At 37.4% G+C, this 18733-nt stretch overlaps 1 protein-coding gene across 7 annotated transcripts; it reads left to right on the top strand.

The window, feature by feature from the left end:
* Positions 1-185: 185 nt before the first annotated feature.
* Positions 186-8184, top strand: CBX3 (chromobox 3). 7 transcript variants are annotated; one of them, XM_081285791.1, is made up of 6 exons: positions 186-510; positions 1730-1784; positions 4721-4863; positions 5765-5927; positions 7199-7293; positions 7725-8184. In XM_081285791.1, the coding sequence occupies exons 2-6, from the start codon at positions 1761-1763 to the stop codon at positions 7849-7851; spliced, it is 552 nt and encodes a 183-aa protein (XP_081141917.1). In that variant the 5' UTR covers positions 186-510; positions 1730-1760; the 3' UTR covers positions 7852-8184. The 7 variants fall into 7 exon arrangements, with proteins under 7 accessions (XP_081141917.1, XP_081141915.1, XP_081141912.1 ...); XM_081285789.1 differs by lacking the exon at positions 186-510 and adding an exon at positions 637-773; XM_081285786.1 differs by lacking the exon at positions 186-510 and adding an exon at positions 637-953.
* The last annotated feature ends 10549 nt before the right edge of the window (positions 8185-18733 follow it).

The raw sequence follows: 18733 nt of genomic DNA, 5'->3' as shown, positions 1-18733 counted from the left end.
AACGCTGTCGGGAGGAGCTTAATCGGCCGCTCAGGTCCGGCCCCCTGATGCCACGCGTTCCCCTTGCACCTACACCTTTGATAATCTTATCCCCCTTGGTTCTCCCGCCCCAAAACCCTGTAGCAAACCTTCGTTTTCCCTCCCCTAGCATATGGTAACTGACTCTGCCCCTTCCGGAAACACCGAGGAGACGTCTAGTCAACAATTTACACTGTTCATGGTGCACCAACCGAACCCTGGCCAATGCCTTTGGGGCTGACCACTCGGATTCAGGAGAGTCTTTTCCAGAGGGGGGATCCGAGAGCGACACTAGTCCTTAGCTCCCTATTCCCCCCTCTGCATTGGAGGCACCCTCTCGGAGGGGTGAGGAAGTAGGCGGAGTCCGGTTTTGGCGGCACCCGCCGCTACTGCGACACAGAAAAGCCAAAGAAAAAACTCAAGTCGCGGTCCTCGCCCCTCCCTCCCAACCCTCTTGGGGACGCCCCCCCCCCCAGGCCCCAGCCGCAAACGGTAAGTGCCGCGGTTGCCGGCGCCGCGGACTTTTTCTTTCTCCCTTCCCCCCTTGCATTGACCCGGGATTCCAGGCGGGCGCGGCGCCCCTCCCTCTGAGCGCTCGGCCCCGCCCCTCGCGGCCGCTCAGCGTGGGCGGCGTCACACCCCCCCCTTGCGCGCTTGGTGCCCCTGCCCCTCCCCCGTCTGATGTGACTCGAGCTTGAGGCGCGCAGGGCTGGAGACGCTGCAGATCCGCGACCTGGAGCATCGGAGGTGGTGATGTCGGTGGCTTGCTTTCTCTTCCCCCAATTCGGTGGTAGTGCTTAAGATAACCCATGCGCGCCGGGGACCTTTCCCCGCTTCCCTACCCTCCCCGCTATGCTCCGTGTACGGAGCTACGGGAAGGAGCGGAGGGGCGAGCGGAGGCCCTGCAGCTGGTCTGGCGCTGCACAGGCCGTTAGGTGGGGAGGACAACTGTGCTCTCGAGAGGGTAGAAACCTGTGGTGCCAGCCGCCTTATTTCTAGACAAAGCGCATGTCCTCCCCTCCCCCGTCTCCGATCAGGAAGAGGGGCCTCCCTCCTCGCTGCGCTGCTAGCGGAGTGGGCCTCCTGGGAAGGCGGTGCATTTTCCTGCAGCGTCGAGGCCTGGCGCGCGCGTTCCGTGTCCCGAGGCCGCGGCGTCCACTCCGTTACGTGGCCGCCGCCCGAGGGGGTGGCGCGGGCCCTGTGGCGCAGTGCCCTTGAGCCCCCGCGCCGCGGCCTTTGTTTCTCCCCGCGGATCCGCTGACCACGAGGCCCGCGCTCCCGGGTGGGGGTGGGTGCCTGTTCTTTAGGCCTCCAGTCGAGGGATTAAGCTGCGAAAGACCCGGGCCTTAGGGAAGAGGATATATAGGGGTGAGTGTCTAGTGTCACGAAATAGGTTGGGGCATGTGTTTTTCCTTTCCTTTGGTTATTCCTAACTCCCAGTTGAAAAGAGGGAGGTTTTCAGAATAGAAATCACCTGGAGTTATATATGTAGGAGACTGTTAAAGAGATTTGAAAAAAGATTCATGGTAGTTGACCCTTGTGAATTTAGTAATCATGCCTGGTTTTGAACCAAAACGTTTGTTCTTTTTTAGGGGAAAAAAATGAAAATTGAATTTACTGTAAATGGGACCTAGTTGGGAAAGTATTTCTCCATTTTTCTCTAGGTAAAGCTACATAAGATACCAGTTTTAACTGTTGTGCATTTTTCTAGTGTAGCTCTTCAAGTCTGCAATTTAAAAAAAATGGCCTCCAATAAGACTACATTGGTAAGTTAATTAAAACCTAAGATATGTAAGGATCTAGTTCTAATTTTTTTCTTTAAAAATTATAACTTGCATCTCTGTGGTTGAGAAGTTTATGTACACACGTTTTTCCCAGTTCTCCCCAGTAGTCCAATAGGGGAGAACTGAGAACAAAAACGAATTTGTTAACATTGTCTCCTTTGAATGTAAGTGTCATGTAGAACACCTATAAGGTGTAAATTGAGCAACGAATATACTTCTGGTAATTTAGGAATAATGTTTGAATTATATTCACAGAATTGAAATTTTGGGAGTTAATGAGTTAAAAAAACTGATCAAAAACAGGAGTTTTGCTGAGTGTTTTTATTTTGAAATAAAACTAATTAAAGAATGTTACATGCTTTCTTGTGTTTCATAACAGGCTGTGCAAAAGTGTAAGAACATGTCTATTTAGATGTGTTAATTATAACACATTGCATTAATAATAATCATAAGCATACAAAGGTGAGTTAACATTTTAAGTAAAGCAAAACATCTGGTTTTAATCTGTATATTCTCCCCTTGGGTTTCACACTGAAAAGGCAAGTTTGTGATTTTTAATTTGTGCCTCGACCAGATGTACATGATGTCAGATAGATTGAAAGATGTTATAATGAAGCCTGTGATACTCTCATAAAAAGCACAATCTTTGCCTCTTAATTCCATAGTCTGTAAACCAAATATAGGTGATCAGATAGGCTTTTTATTCACCTGTACCTTTCCGTTATCCAATGGGGAAAGGCATGAACTGTCAGTGAGGCTTTGAGGATGTATATGGAGAACAGAAAATCAATATACTAAGCAGGGCACAGTGGTGCACACCTATAATACTAGCAACTAGGGAAGCTGAGGCAGGAGAATTGCAAGTTCAAAGCCAGCCTCAGCAGATTAGCAAGGCACTTAGCAACCCAGTGAGACCCTGTTTTATTATTCAAGGGCTGGAGCGTGGCTTGGTGGTTAAGTACTTCTGGGTTCAATCCCTGGTACCAAAAAAAAAAGTCAATACACTGATGTTCATTAAGGTGAAGGTTTTTTTGCACAGTTTATTAGCCTTCAGTGTTTGTATTTATTGGTATTTTCTGGGTTGTTTTTTTTTTTTTTTTTTTTTTTTTAAGGACCAGATGAACCACTTAAGTTTTTAATCAATTTTGCCCCATTATCCCAGATGAAAAACACTTAAAAATACAAATTGAATGCTGGGGCATGGTAGTGCATGCCTGTAATCCCAATGGCTTGGGAGGCTGAGGCAGGAAGATCACAGAAATCTATGTATTTTAGGAGAGTCAAAACATTATCTAGGAGAAAGAGGTTCAAAACCTGCCTCAGCATCTTAGCAAGGCATTAAGCAATTCAGTGTCTTTAAATAAAATACAAAAAGGGGCTGAGGTTGTGACTCAGTGGTTAAGCACACCTGGGTTCTATCCTCAGTACACCACCACCCCCACCCACCCCCCGCGCGCCAAATAAATAAATAAAACTAGAGCAATGGATATTAACAAATTTTAATGCACCAGTATTGATTTAATTTTTTTTCATTTTAAAATAATTTCATTAGTGTTGTGGGAACTCTGTATGTGTGTGTGTTTTAATAGCAGGAATGTATTTTGGCTCCAAAACCTACCCCATGCTTGGAAAAGACTGCTGGCTTAAGCCAACATATATTTTAAAAGAAAAAAAAAAATGGAACACTGTAGATTGTCGTGCTAGTAATAAATAAAGCATTTTGCCTGCTGGAGCTTTTTCTTTGTTTGTTTGATCCTTGTGTTTCCTTTTTGTTTTCTATTTTTTTATATATATATATATTTTATATATATATATATGTTCTTTATTAGCCTTCTTCATGCAGTAGCTGTTTTTTTCTTTTGTTCTTCAGTTAGGATCAATATCAAAGAAACTTTTTGCTGCAGTTTCTTTGATTATTAAAAATCATTACAGAGGGCTGGAGTTATAGCTCAGTGGTTGAAAGCTTGCCTTGCATGCGTGAGGCACTGGGTTCGATCCATGGCACCACATTAAAAAAACAAATAAAGTCAAGATATTGTGTCCATTTACAGCTTTAAAAAAATTTTTTTAAGTCATTTAAGGTCTGACTTGGAAATAGAAACCTGTGAAATCAGATGTTTGATTCCAGAGAATTTTTGTTTATACCCTTATGCTTATAGCATGTTGTTTTACAGTCTTGAGCATTGCTATTTACTTTTTTCTGCTTGCATGCTTTACTTGTGGGATGGCTTTAATGACCGGGTAATTGAGTAGTTCTGATTTTGGGTTTTTTAGTAGCATTTCTTTTTTTTTTTTTTTTTTTTTAAGAGAGAGGAGAGAGAGAGAATTTTTTTTAATATTTATTTTTTAGTTCTCGGCGGACACAACATCTTTGTTGGTATGTGGTGCTGAGGATCGAACCCGGGCCGCACGCACACCAGGGGAGCGCGCTACCACTTGAGCCACATCCCCAGCCCCAGTAGCATTTCTTTTAATAAAAAATTATTAAATACATTGTGTGAGGCAATTAACTGATTACATTTTAACTCCTATTTCTCTTAAATAACATAATGCAAAAAAAAGGATAGAAAGAAGAAACATGCACATCTCTGTTTAAAGTGAATTTGGTTGGCTCCCAATGTAAAATTCTTCCTTTTCAGAAACCAGGAAGGAGTTCACATTAGAGAATTAAAGTGAAAAGCATTTTGGTCTGTAAAAGTGACATTGATATGTTTGTCCCAAAGGATCAAGAAAATCAGTTCATTTTTTTTATATTTTGAGATTTTAACATTGGTTTGAATTGGGAAAGGCATTGTGACTTAAGGCCACCAGAGGTTCTGTTCTGTGTGTAAGATGTATGTGTTGAATGTAGCTATATAAGCAGTATAGCCTTTAAAATGTATTCAAATTTTTTTAATGTTTCTTTATTTCTCTTTTAGCAAAAAATGGGAAAGAAACAGAATGGAAAGAGTAAAAAAGTTGAAGAGGCAGAGCCTGAAGAATTTGTGGTAGAAAAAGTCCTAGACCGACGTGTAGTAAATGGAAAGGTGGAATACTTTCTGAAGTGGAAAGGATTTACAGAGTAAGAAACTTCTCTGCATTTTTTTTAAATAACCTTTAATTACGGTCCTAAAAATTTGTTTTTGGCCTTACCTCATCAGCTTTACTATAGAAATCTTTAATTCTATGCTGTTATTCAAGGTATGTTTTTAAAAAGCCAAGATTTTAGCACTCAACTGAAAGAATGTATTTATTATGTAATACATTTTAATGTATTTAGGAAGATATTTTTAAAAATTAGTTTGCTAGTTATAATAAAGACTAGATTTAGCTTTTGGTTTGCCTATTCCTGCTATATACCATTTCCAAATAGTCTGAGCACCTACCAGAAATTGAAAACATTGTCTCACAGTTTCAAATTCCTCAGAGTCATTGTTTTAAGGTTTTAAAACAACATTACTATATACCTTGGGGTGGGAATTAGGAGTTTGTGGGTTTTTTTTTTTTTTTTTAACAGATGGGGGGGGGAGGGAGAGAGAGAGAGAGAATTTTTTAATATTTATTTTTTAGTTTTCGGCGGACACAACATCTTTGTTGGTATGTGGTGCTGAGGATCGAACCCGGGCCACACGCATGCCAGGCGAGCGTGTTACCGCTTGAGCCATATCCCCAGCCCAGAGTTTGTGTTTTTAAAAAGACCCAGTCAAGTTCTTAATTGTGAAACTTGGAATAATGTTTGCTTCGATTCTGTTGGAGTCAGGTTCAATTAATTTTGGAGTAAAATGGCAGGTTGCCTACTTAGGACAGTAGAGACAGTCACAAAAGAATCTAGACACAATCTCTCAAAAGCATGCAGAGGATAAGGGAGGGAATGATTAGTAACTGTAGTACAGAGAACTATTTTCCAGTAATCTATAAATAGATGCAGATGATGAACCATGTTTGATTGAATCTACATTTTTGTTTTGCTTTACTGAACACAGTGCTGACAATACTTGGGAACCTGAAGAAAATTTAGATTGTCCAGAGTTAATTGAAGCATTTCTTAATTCTCAAAAAGCTGGTAAAGAAAAAGATGGTACCAAAAGAAAATCTTTATCTGACAGCGAATCTGATGATAGCAAGTCAAAGAAGAAAAGAGATGCTGTAAGTATAAAACATTACCCACTATGCTGGCTCTTCATAAAAGACAAGGTTTTTTTGTTTTGTTTTTCTCCTAATAGTCCATTAGTGGTATTGACCACAAGAAAGTACTTTTCATATGATCTGTGGTACAAACAATACTTTGGTTTCAAAGTATATGATCTTTGATAACAATAATAGCTTTATAACTTCTGGCATAAATTGAGATATTTGGTTCATTCACTACATAAATACTTTGATCCAGTCTTTGCTTCATTAGTGCTTCGAATTGGGCAAATCTGATAACTTCTACCCTTAATTTAAGAACAGATTATACTTGTCTTACCAACTGGCCTAGCATGGCAATTTGGAGAAGTGTTTTGGTGATGAGTTAGTTTCTAGGATTAGGCACTAAGTATGCAATACAATATAAATTGGTAAAGGATTATAGATTTGAAATTTGATGATTTGAACATTAAATCTTATCTCTTCAGCATCTGGCTTAAGGAATGCAGACAGCTCTACTGTTGCATTTTATTGCTGGGATATGTTGTTTAGGTGGAGGTATGTAAAAATAGTCCACACTCTGGTACATGAAAAGGAAACTTAGCAGAACCTCTTCTCCAGAAGCTTTAGGGATTCCCAAGGATCCTCAGACCACCCATTAGAGAACCACTTCTAAGGTTTTTCCTATTTGCCTAATTCACACTGCTTACAATATTAAGTTTATAAAGTATTTAAAAATAATTATTGTCATTTCTGGAACTAAAAGGATTAGTTTTACTGTAATCTGCACAATTCTGCCCTTGATATCTGTGAATGAACAAAGTTGTCTGGGTTTGGTTTTGTTTTGGGTGTTTGTTTGTTTGTTTGTTTGTTTGTACTGGGGATTGAACCCCAGGGGTGCTTTAGCACTAAGCTACATTCTTGGCCCTTTTTTTGAGACAAGACTCTTGCAAGGTTTCTTATTAGGGTCTCTAAATTGCTGGTGCTGGCTTGAATGTGTGACCTTTCTACATCAGTCTCTGGGGTTGCTGGTATTATAAGCATGTGCCACCGCATACCCAGCCAGTTGTCTGCTTTTGGTTCAGTTTTTTTTTTTGTTTGTTTGTTTGTTTGTTTAAGCCTTCTACCTAAGAAATAAGACATGCACAACATGTCTTAGTACCATGGCTCTTACTTCAGTTGTTTCTATTTCACTATTAGAAGATTTTGTTGTAAAGGGTATATTTCATGAAGAAAAACTAGAAGTTATTTGCTATGAAAAAAGTAATCACCTGACTTCTTTTAAATAGGCTGACAAACCAAGAGGCTTTGCCAGAGGTCTTGATCCTGAACGAATAATTGGTGCCACAGACAGCAGTGGAGAATTGATGTTTCTTATGAAATGGTAAGTGATTGATTGATACTTGGTTGATTTTGTATTTTTGGTGACCTGGGAATTGAACCTAGGGCTTCTTGTGTGCTGGGCAAATGCTCCACCACTGAGCTATAGTATCCTCAGCCTCATTGGCAGATTTTTCAAAAAAAAAAAATTTTTTTTTTTTTTCAAGCCGTATCTTCAAAAGATTTTATAGTTTCATTTATAAAACACAGAAGAATTATCTGCTGGAGAATTATTCTAGTTACTTATGGCAACCGTGTTTTTTAAGAGAAGGTCAGCAAATCTGTGATCTCTTTTGGAAAATGAAGTTTATTGAAACATAACCACAGCTACTATAATCCTCCTGAAACACTTAAATACTGTTTAATTGAATTATTTCCTGGGTAGTTTTCAGTTGACATAAGCAATTCAACTTGAATTTTTTTTCCTTATAACAGGAAAGATTCAGATGAGGCAGACTTGGTGCTGGCAAAAGAAGCAAATATGAAGTGTCCTCAAATTGTAATTGCTTTTTATGAAGAGAGATTAACTTGGCATTCTTGTCCAGAAGATGAAGCTCAATAACTATTTGCATTGTTTTTTATATATATTTATATATATATATAAAATCTGGGTCTTGGTTTTTGATTTACTAGTGTGAAAAAATAACTACATTCTAATGAAAATCAAGTTTGATATGTTGGTTTTGAAAGTAGTATTGGGGAGTTGTTGGGTTTTATTTTTTTGTTTTGCATCAGTAGCACTGGTTACTTTGAACAAATAAAAGCTTTCTGTAGTTGCTTCCTTTATCAGAAAAGAGCATTTGATATGATGGTATATTTCCTCTGCTTTTCTGAAAGTTGGGGAAATTTCTGTAGTCATTACTCAGAACTTGTTTTTAACTCATATGCCTAAGGACCATTTTTGGGGTTTTGTTTATTTGTGTGTGTGTGTGTGTGCATGTGTACATAAAATACTTACATAATGGTTTTGGTTTTTTAAACATTCACCAACACAAAAACAATGGGTAATAAACCCAAGTTCTTGAGATGCCATCATCCTCTGCAACCTAAGAAATGTCACTTCAAGTTAAATTGAAATTTTCCCTAAACTTAACCTTTCAGATTAAATAAGTGATTCTGTAGTTAATTGGACACTTTAAATTAGATGATTAAAAGCACATTAAATTTACATCTGTCGTCACATAAATGCAACAGTTTTATTTGCAAAATTCCTGAAAGGAAAAATACTATCACTATGCCACTTCTGCACCCAGGCAAGTAAACTAGACAAATCCTAGTTTGTCTTAAAATTATTGAAGAAAGAAGTGGGCATGTTAAGAGTTCTAGTTAGCCATTCCTTTTTTAAAAGTTGAAATCTGCATACTAAAAGGTCATAATTCATGGAATGTCTTTAAGATTTGGCTCATGGAAACCTGATCAGATGGCTAAAGATGTTGGCAATTTATAGCCTGCTCACATAAATTGGTGAGGGAATTTTTACAGTCTAAACTATTGACCTGCATGTGTTTTCTTCACCCCAGTTCATCCTTAACATGTAGGCTCAGTCTTTTCAGTATTTGCATTACTGGTTCAACACAAGCCAGGAAAATAACGTTGTAGTAATCAGAATGTTACCCAACTGTATATTGTTTACTTTATTGTAAATACTGGTGAACAATGGTCAATAAATAGTTTTATATTCCTTTATGTGATGAGACTTTCTTTACCTGATTTCCTTTATAATAGGGGTAGAAACTCCCATGCAGTTACTAACTTACCTTTATAAATTGATACCTCTGAGGCTTTAGAGTATATATTTTAGATCCTTTCGAGTTTATAATTTGTAAGCTTTCTACAAAAATGTTTCTAGTAGGGAGATAAAAATTAGTTTCGAGTGATCCCTAAGAGGAATTTGCTTCAGTAAATGATACTTAGAATATTATTCTTTCATAATTGCCTTTACAAACTTTAAGTATTTTATTTAAAAAAATACTTATTCTGTTGGAAAACACATCTACAAAATTCTAGTATCCATGAAGAGAAAGGGAAATTATGTCCATGCTGTTCATTATCATCTCATTATAGACTCAGTACTATTCTCAGTTCACAGATGATATGACCTAGTTATCTTCCCAATTGGTAACTCTGTTAAATTTTATTGTGGGTATTTATTGTGTCTTGGGTGTTATATTAACATTTCTGGGGATTGGAAGTCTACAGTCAGTCCCAGTGGTCTAAAGACAAGTTATCAGTGGGTCCTTGGATCTTCAGTGTCAGCAAGCAATATAACACCTTCCAATTGTCTCCCTCTCTTTTCATCTGGTTTACTGTAGCTAGCTGTTTTGTGAAAAGATTGAGCCAAACCATTCAAGTTCTTGAATTCCTGAGTCCTAAGATTTTTAGCTGAAAGCAAGGGGAAAAAAACTTTAGCACTTTATTGTAACAAGTCAAATGTTACAGAAATAAAGCTGCTTCATTGATCTCCCCAACCCCCAAATAGCTCAGTTGTACATTTATTTGCTGTTTATACCATTTTATGCATTTACGCATCTAAATATTTTTTTAAGCAGCTTACATTCAAGCCTCTACGCTAGTCTATCATAGCTGCTGGCTACTACAGTCAAGAGTTTAGATTGGAATCTGCTGTCTTCCATCTTTTATTTCACCACTCCATACTTTAGGTTTCTCTTATGAAACATTCTTGAGCTGGTATAAGGATGAATATAATTTACTTAAATTTCTGTTTTTTGGGGTTTTGTTTGTCTTTTAGTTGTAGATGGACACAGTACCTTTATCTTATTTATTTTTATGTGGTGCTGAGGATGGAACCCAGTGCCTCACACATGCTAGGCAAGTGCTCTACCACTGAGCTATAGCCCCAGCCCCATATGAGTTTTTTAATGAAGTCTTGTGTTGCAAATATTTTCTCCTAGTTTTGTGTTTTAATATCACTTTTGGGTAATTGTTCTGTCTTCTGGATTTCTTGTTTGAAAATGACTATAATCCCAGGAGATCAGGAGGCTAAGGCAGGAGAAGAGTTTTCAAAGCCAGCCTCAGCAAAAGCAAGGCCAAGAAACTCAGTAAGACCCTGTCTCTAAATAAAATACAAAATAGGGCATGGGATGCCCAAACAAAGAAAATATCTGTCCCATCCTAAAGATGAGTTATACAAATACTTTAAATTTTCTTCTCTTCATTGACTTGTATTTATAGTCAGGGGTCTGAGATTATATTGGATATGAGAGATTCTTGCTGTTATTATTGATTCTCAGGAAGGACATCAATACAGCTGGTGAAAGTATGTCTTCTACATTAACTAAGGCAGATACATGTTGGTAAAGGAAAATGTGAGGAAATCATGAGTTTGAACCTGATCATTATTAGGTCTTCCTATCTGTCACAAAGAACATCCAGGTTTAATTCACCTTAACCACAATACTCTCAAGGCTTCCAGCTGTCCTCACACATGGCTATGTGCTCCCACAAGCTAATGAAGACAAATGTTTAGTTTTATTTTTAAATTTCTGTGTCTTAATAGATAAAACTGAAAGGCTGTCCTATATGTTATGTAATTCTTATAGTAGGCATTTTTATTATATCAACAGGAAAGTTGGATATCAAGCAAAATATAATCCAATATGAAGTAGAATATAAATAGTATATTAATTATTTATGTGTAACCTTATAATGTATAAACTCCTTTGTCCTTTGTTGAATAAGTGAACTTGTACTTTTATATTAAGTGAATAACAGAAGCAATTTTAACAAAAGCTCCAGTAGTCAATTTGCTACAATAAAGGAAGTTGTAGGTGCTAATCTTGATACTTTGTTGTTTGACCCATCCTCTACTTCTCAGGTATGTGACAGTCACTAATATAACTACTAGTGGAATAATAATGGAAGGGGATAGTGTGAGTTGTTGAATTTCTGGATGTTTCATATTGTGCATATGTGTGTGTTTCAAAAATAATATTAGGTTGAAAACAGATTTATGCAGACAGTCATTAGCCACCAGGAGTACAAAATATGAAATATTAATTTGGAGACTTTCCCATTAGAGCTTTTTTTTGGGGGGGGTCATAAAAGCAAAAATAATGAAAATGAATACATGACATTTCTCCCAGTGAGAAGTATTTAGTTACTCGAAAAATACCTAACATTGTACACTATCTGCCAGGCACTATGCTGTTTTCTAAAGTTTCATTTAATTTTCTGGGGAAGGCACATTTGGCCCTGTTTTATAGGTAAAGAAGGTAAAAACATTAAAGATCAAGTACATTTGTATAAACTAAGGCATTGACTGTAGAAAGAAAAGAGGAAAAGACTGTATTGAAGTAATATTTTGTCCATTAGTAACTGCCCAATATGTGTTTAAACTGGTTTGGGATATAAAATGATATGGAGGGGTGCAAAGTAACCAAGATTTCATTTTATAAGTTTTTTTTTAACTAAAATAGCTTTGAACATAGATTGAAGAATTTCTTTGATTCCTTCTATTAATGTAATAATATGTCTGCAATATATATAATTTGGCCAAAAGTAGAAGATATTAACCTCAAATTTGCTTAAATAATGGTAATTACTAGCCTACATACAATAACGAGGTGGTTCAGAGCCCCCCCCCCTTTTTAAATAATAAGGAACAAGTTGAGGGGGTATTATTATTTTTAGTTGTAGATGGGCACAATACCTTTATTTGTTTATTTTTATGTGGTGCTGAGAAACTGACGCAGTGCCTCACACATGGTAAGAAAGTGTCTACCACTGAGCTACAACCTCAGCTTCCAGAGCCCCATTTTGAATCCCAACTCAACTCTTTATTGTATGAACTTAGACAAATTACTTACTCTCCCATGAGGATGATATTCATGAGGTGTTCAGTGTTAAATAAATATGAATCATTTAAAAACCACATAGAGCTGAATATACATATATAACATGGACTAGATACTGCCAATCTCCACTGCAAACCTCAATACCAAACTCAACTCTAAGTTTACGACGACTAGAATGCTGGACGGCACAACCCCAATACATGCCATCTCATTTCTGCTGCTCTTTTTATGTAAGCTCTCTGAGAATGATTTTCATGAACTAAAACACAGGACTACTGGGTAGGTTGGCAAATCCCAGATTCCCAAGTCTGCTTGTAGGAAACACCAAGTTCCACTGTCTCCAATGTTCAGTTCCAAAATCCTTTAAAAGATCTCTGATTTTCTGGCCTGGGTCCGATATCCTTCCAAGAGCTATCAACTAGTACTATGATTGAATCAGAGTGCTTTCCAGAAAAAGATTGGTATATTTGTCTTAATATTACTAATGCACAGAATTTCAGCCTTTTGTTCTTGTTTTTTAGAAAACTTCTCAAATATATTTAGTGTCCTGGAACTTCCTAGATCTGCCTACCAAATTTTACTTTTCAAATGAAAATTGGAACCTGCCCTTTTCCTTTAGAGGAAATTTGACTTGGGAGATAAGGACAAGAACATTGATATTTGAAATATTCTTGTGGCTCCATGAATGCGTAGAGAGTTTTCATTTTTAAAAAATAAGATCATAAGCTCAGCCTTTGAACCTTCTTCAAAAGTTCTGCATTTTAGCTTTATTTATTTATTTATTTTGGTACTGGAGATTGAACCCCCAGGGATACTCTACACTGAGCCACATCTTTACCCCTTTTTATTTTTTATTTTGAGACAGGAACTTACCACATTGCTGAGGCTGACCTCAAACTTGAAATTCTCCTGCCTCAGCCTCCTAAGTTACCAGGATTACAGGTGAACACTGTACACTCTACTCTGCCTGGGCCTGGGCTGTAGCACAGTGGTAGAGCACTTTTATTTTATTTATTTATTTTTTTTTAAAGAGAGAGAGAGAGAGAATTTTTAATATTTATTTTTTAGTTCTCGGCGGACACAACATCTTTGTTGGTATGTGGTGCTGAGGATCGAACCCGGGTCGCACGCATGCCAGGCGAGCATGATACGGCTTAAGCCACATCCCCAGCCCTTTTATAGAATATTTCAATTCCTCCTATAAGGATCAAGTTCAAACTTATCTACCAGCTTCTACCTATTCTTTGGTGCATTTATTGAATGCTAATAAACCCTAACTTAATACCCTAAATAGGAAATTCTTGAATATATTAAACCAATATTTTCAGTGCTCTGAAGCCATGTTTAGTGTCTTAGTGCTCTTTAGTCATCTTGATGAGGAGCCGTAAGAAAATCAAGTGGGAAATGAGAGGAAGATATCCAGCGGGGAAAGTTCAGGTGAGAATAAGCATTAGAAAATTGGAATATAAAATAGTAAATAAAAGATACATGTTGCATTCAGGATCCATGCCACCAAGGCCTTAAGGAGACCTTTTTTTTTTTAATTGGTATTGCAGTAACTGAACACCTCTGGATAGATTCCAGGATGTAGTGTTATGATGAGGTTCCTGTTTTACCTTTTCACTTCTCTAGGCTCTTTGTTTGGCTATCAAAGATATCTGATTCCTCTGCCCCAGGAAAACTTTCTAAATAATAGAAACAATTCTGATGAGCTAATGAAAAGGAGAAAAGTTTGGATACTTTGCTGAGGGAATGCTGTAGCAGTTATGTGAAGTGGCAATACAATGAAAGACGCAGTTGTTCTCCACAGAAGTCCCTCTCAACTTTCTAGAACCAAAACATTACAACTAATAGAGAATTCTTGGAGCAAATTACACTGCCCTCTTCTGTTATGACATATAAATAAGATTCTGATCTTCCTACTGGTAGTTGTTATGCAAATGAGGGCAAAGACCTCTGATATTTGCTTTTTCCTCTTCTAGAATTTAAACTTCATGGGAGCAAGTACTTGTCTTTTTTACTGCTGTATTCCTAGCACCTGGAAGAAGGAAGGCCTTGCATCTATTTTCAGAAAGGGAGATTGAAGGGAAAACCCTAGATTTAAATTTGAGCTTGAAATATACCATTCAAAAGCTCAAATGAAAAAAGGTCTGCCAAAGGAGAGTAACCCCTAAGATCAAGTTCAATATATGAATTCTTTTTTTTTAATTGTATCTTTCAGTCACTGGATTCTTTTTTTTTAAATTTTTTAATATTTATTATTTTTTTAGTTTTCGGGGGACACAACATCTTTGTTTGTATGTGGTGCTGAGGATCGAACCCAGGCCGTATGCATGCCAGGCGAGCGCGCTACCGCTACCGCTTGAGCCACATCCCCAGCCCTCAATATATGAATTCTATATGAGACTAGATAGGGCAAAGTTATATTTCACTTAAAATTGAAAAATGGAGAGGGTTGGTTGAGATTAGTGCCTGAAGGCACACACTTTCTTTTTTCTCCAAGTTGCGAAGCCTGCTTACCCTGCATAATCTGCAATAGCCTCCCTTGTACTTATCATTGTGTTCTATGCTGTTAATAACTTCTCCTTCTGTTACTTCTCGTTTATTTAAAAGCATAAGGACTTTTCTTTAATAGTAGAAAAGTGGACTAGAATGGGCCCACACCCTGCCATTTTGACCTGAGAAAGAGGGGAAGTAAGAAGGACTCCGGGATTGTGAGTACAAGTTCATTTTCAAGGATGAATTAAATCCATGATGGAAACTGTAGTTCTTCAAACAAGCAGCCTCAGGTTTAAATTGGTACTATTATGAAACAAGCATTAACTATGCTCTGTACTTGATTGGTATTGAACTAGGTGTAAAATGGTGGCAATTTTGTTTTAAGACATGCTGGTGAGAACATTTGATAAAGCTGTCCTAAAAATAAAGGATTGAATAAAACAAAAACATTCAATCATGTTTACTCAGCTATCCTGAAGAAATATGCCATATTGAAGTTGTACCTCTGGTTACACAAACCTACCAATATACTAACATATTTAATTGTATACTTTTAGTGGGTACCTGTATGATATGTGAACTACATTTTAATAGAGCTGGGGGTTTTGTGTTGGGGAGGGTTGTTTTTCGTTTTTTGTATTAGTGATGAAATTCAGGGGTGCTTTACCACTGAACAACATCCCCAACCCTTTTTATGTTTTATTTTGAGACGGGATCTCACTAAATTGCTGAAGTTGGCTTTGAATTTGCAAATGTCCTATCTCAGCCTCCTGAGCTGCTGGGATTACAGGCATGAACCACCATGCCCAGCTATTTGAAGAAAAAAAAAAAAAAAACAATTGAGAAGGCTTTTAGCTGAAAACACATACAAAGTCAATTTTATATGATTATTTTCAGATTAAATATGATTACATTCTTGCTATTGAGTTTCTTATATATTTTGGATATTAACCCCTTACCAGCTATATGTTTGTATTTTGTCCCACTCCAAATAAACAGGTATACAATAAAGTACATGGAAATACAAATTAAAACCACAGTAAAGTATCACCCAACACCTGTAAGAATGGCTATTATTATAAAAAAGACAAGCCAGGCGCAGTGGTGCACTCCTATAATCCCAGTGGCTCAAGAGGCTAAGGCAGGAGGATCGAGAGTTCAAAGCCAGCCTTAGCACAAACAAGGTGCTAAGCAACTCAGACCCTGTCTCTAAATGAAATACAAAATAGGGTGGGGATGTGGCTCAGTGGTCCAGTGCCTCTGAGTTCAATCCTTGATATACCTCCCTCCCCCCAAAAAAAGAAAAAAGAGGGTTGGGGGTGTATTGCAGTGGTGAAGTTCTTGCCTAACAATCACAAAGCCCTAGATTCCATCCCCATCACCACTCACACATACCCAAAAAGACAAAAGATAACAATCCTTGGTAAGATGTGCAGAAAACAACTTTTGGATACTGTTGGTGGGAATGTCATTAGTATAGCTATTACTTAAAACAGCAGAGAGGTTTTAAAATTAGAACTACACTATGATCTGGCAATCCCACTTTTTTCATTTCACAGGAAATACAATCAGTATGTCAAGGAGATAATCTGTACTCCCATGTTCATTGCAGCATTGTACACAAAGCCAAAATATGGAATCAACCAAAATGTCAGATGAATGGATATAATGAATTACTAATCAACCTTTAAAAAGAGGGAATCCTAGCATTTGTGACCATGTGAATGAGTCTAGAGAACATTAAGTTAGAAAAGCCAGACACAGAAAAACAAACACTGCATGATCTTACATATGGAATCTACAGAAGCAAAGACCAGAATGGTGGTTGTGGGGGGCAGGGGGATGGTGTGGGTGAATTAGTAAAGTTACAGTAATGATGAACAAGTTCTGAAGATTACTGTACAGCATGGTGGCTACATAGTTGGTAATGTGTCATATGCTTGAAAATTGCTAAGTGAATCAAAAAAGTGATTCCTTTATGATGTAAATATTAATTGATTTAATCACTTCACAGCATATACTCAATGTTACTTTATACATTGTAAATATATACTTTTTTTGTCAAACTAGGGGAACTTTAAAAATAAAACTAAATTTTTAAAAAGCCACACCTCTTACTTTTCTCCTCCATAGGCTCTTTAATTGGATCATATAGTTTTCTATTGCCTCCTGAAACTTTCTTAATCTTATCTGTCTTTCCTCCTACACACTTTTGAGTGACATCAACAATGGTCACATTATCCATCTTACAGAGTTAACTGGATGGATGTGAGAGCATTTGATACATAATAGCCTGAACTGGGTAAACACCTGAATCCTAGAATGTTCTTCACTCCACAAAGCTGGGCTGGGTGTCATTCTTAAAGGCAGATTTCCCAGTCAACTATTAGAATGGGAAAACAGTTTATATCTTTCTGGTGGCTTATACCACAGAGAACCCAGATGCTATGTATAGGGACTGGCAAGAAGGCCCCATCCCTAGCTATTGTCCCTGCCTTTCAATGCTACAACTTCTGGGTTAATTCTTTTGGGGTCCCCTGGGGATCTTTCTGACCCTGCTGGGTTTGTGGTTATTTCCTACAGATTAGAAAACCAAGCATCAGTCAAAATAAATTAATCAGGATGAAATGCATCTTCAAAATAATTCCTCCTGGCGCCCCCCAGAAAACAAAGTGTTCTTGCTAAATTCCAAAATCAAAATGTAAAGCAATCTCTAAGATATAATTCAAAGTAAAACCCTAAGATAAACTACTAAAGTAAGCTGGTGAATTTTTAAAATAATCTCTAACTTGTTAACCATATACTATAGCCAATTTGTTCTTAGACAGGAATAAGCATCAGCTTAATTCCCAAACAGAGTAAACATAATCTTTAGGATAAAGACTTAGGGGCTAGGGTTGTGGCTCAGTGGCAGAGCACTCGCCTCACATGCACAAGGCCCTGGGTTCAATCCTCAGCACTATGTAAAAATAAATAAGTGAAATAAAGGTATTGTGTCCAACTATAACTAAAAAATAAATATTTTTTAAAAAAGACTTTAGAAGACTGTGGATCAGAAAAGGGGCTTTAGAATTTAGATAGAAATTGGGGCTGGGCAAGGTGCTGCATATCTAACCCAGGGCCTCACATGTACTAGGCAAGTGCTCTACCACTGAGCTACACCCCTAGCCCAGAAATTTTCTTGAGGAATTTTATTTCATGATTGTAGAAAGGACTCTTGCATTACAGTGGTCAACTAAATCTTGGAAGGAAAAAAAAAAAAACTTTTGTAATTGTCACAGTGCTCTAATTTGTAGCATAGAAGATACTACAGATACTTAAATAACTGCGCTAAAGTTTAGCAAAGTGACTATCCCAGCCAGTGAACAGGTAATTCCAGTAAGAGAATAGAAAATAAGGTGGGTTAACTAAAAAGTTATCTCCCGATTTTACGTCACTTATTTTCCCCTGCACTTTAAATAAAATATCACCCTAACTTAAAGAGTTCATATGTAGATTTAGTGTATATTTTAAATTAGCTTTAGTGATGCTTCCTAAAAATTAATATAAATGTCAGAAGTACGAGACATCTTTTTAAAAATATCTTGTAAACTGGTATGTAAGAAATTAAATGATCTACTTTTATGGAAAAGATTATTTCACTGATAGTAGCCCCAATTAAGACATTATCACTTAGGTCTTTTAATGCCTACTAATTTTATTCTAAGAGATTGGCAAACTCTCTAAAGGACTACAACATAGTACATATTATTTAGGTTTTTATGGTTATGTGGCTTCTGGTATAATTGCTAACTCTGCCACCATAGCACAAAGCAGCCATAGATGAATGAGTATGATTGTGTAATAATAAAACTTTATTGACACTGAAATTTAAATTTCATATAATTTTCTTATATCATCAATTCTGTTCTTCTATGGTGCTTACCAGTAGTCCTAAGCACTCAGGAGATGGAGGTAGGAGGATCTCTTAAGCCCAGGAGTTTAAACCCAGCCTGGGCAACATGGAGAGGGATGGAGAGGGACCCACGTCTCAAAAAAAAAAAAAAAAAGTTAAAACCATTTTTAGCTTTCAGGTCACACAGAAAAACAGGAGTTGGTCATATCAAAATAGGCCATGAGCTAGATTGGGCC

The sequence above is a fragment of the Spermophilus citellus genome (assembly GCF_964194105.1).
Source record: "Spermophilus citellus genome assembly, chromosome: 3".
Lineage (NCBI taxonomy): Eukaryota > Metazoa > Chordata > Mammalia > Rodentia > Sciuridae > Spermophilus > Spermophilus citellus.
The sequence above is the reverse complement of the archived record's forward strand: the minus strand, read 5'-3'. Positions and strand labels throughout refer to the sequence as shown.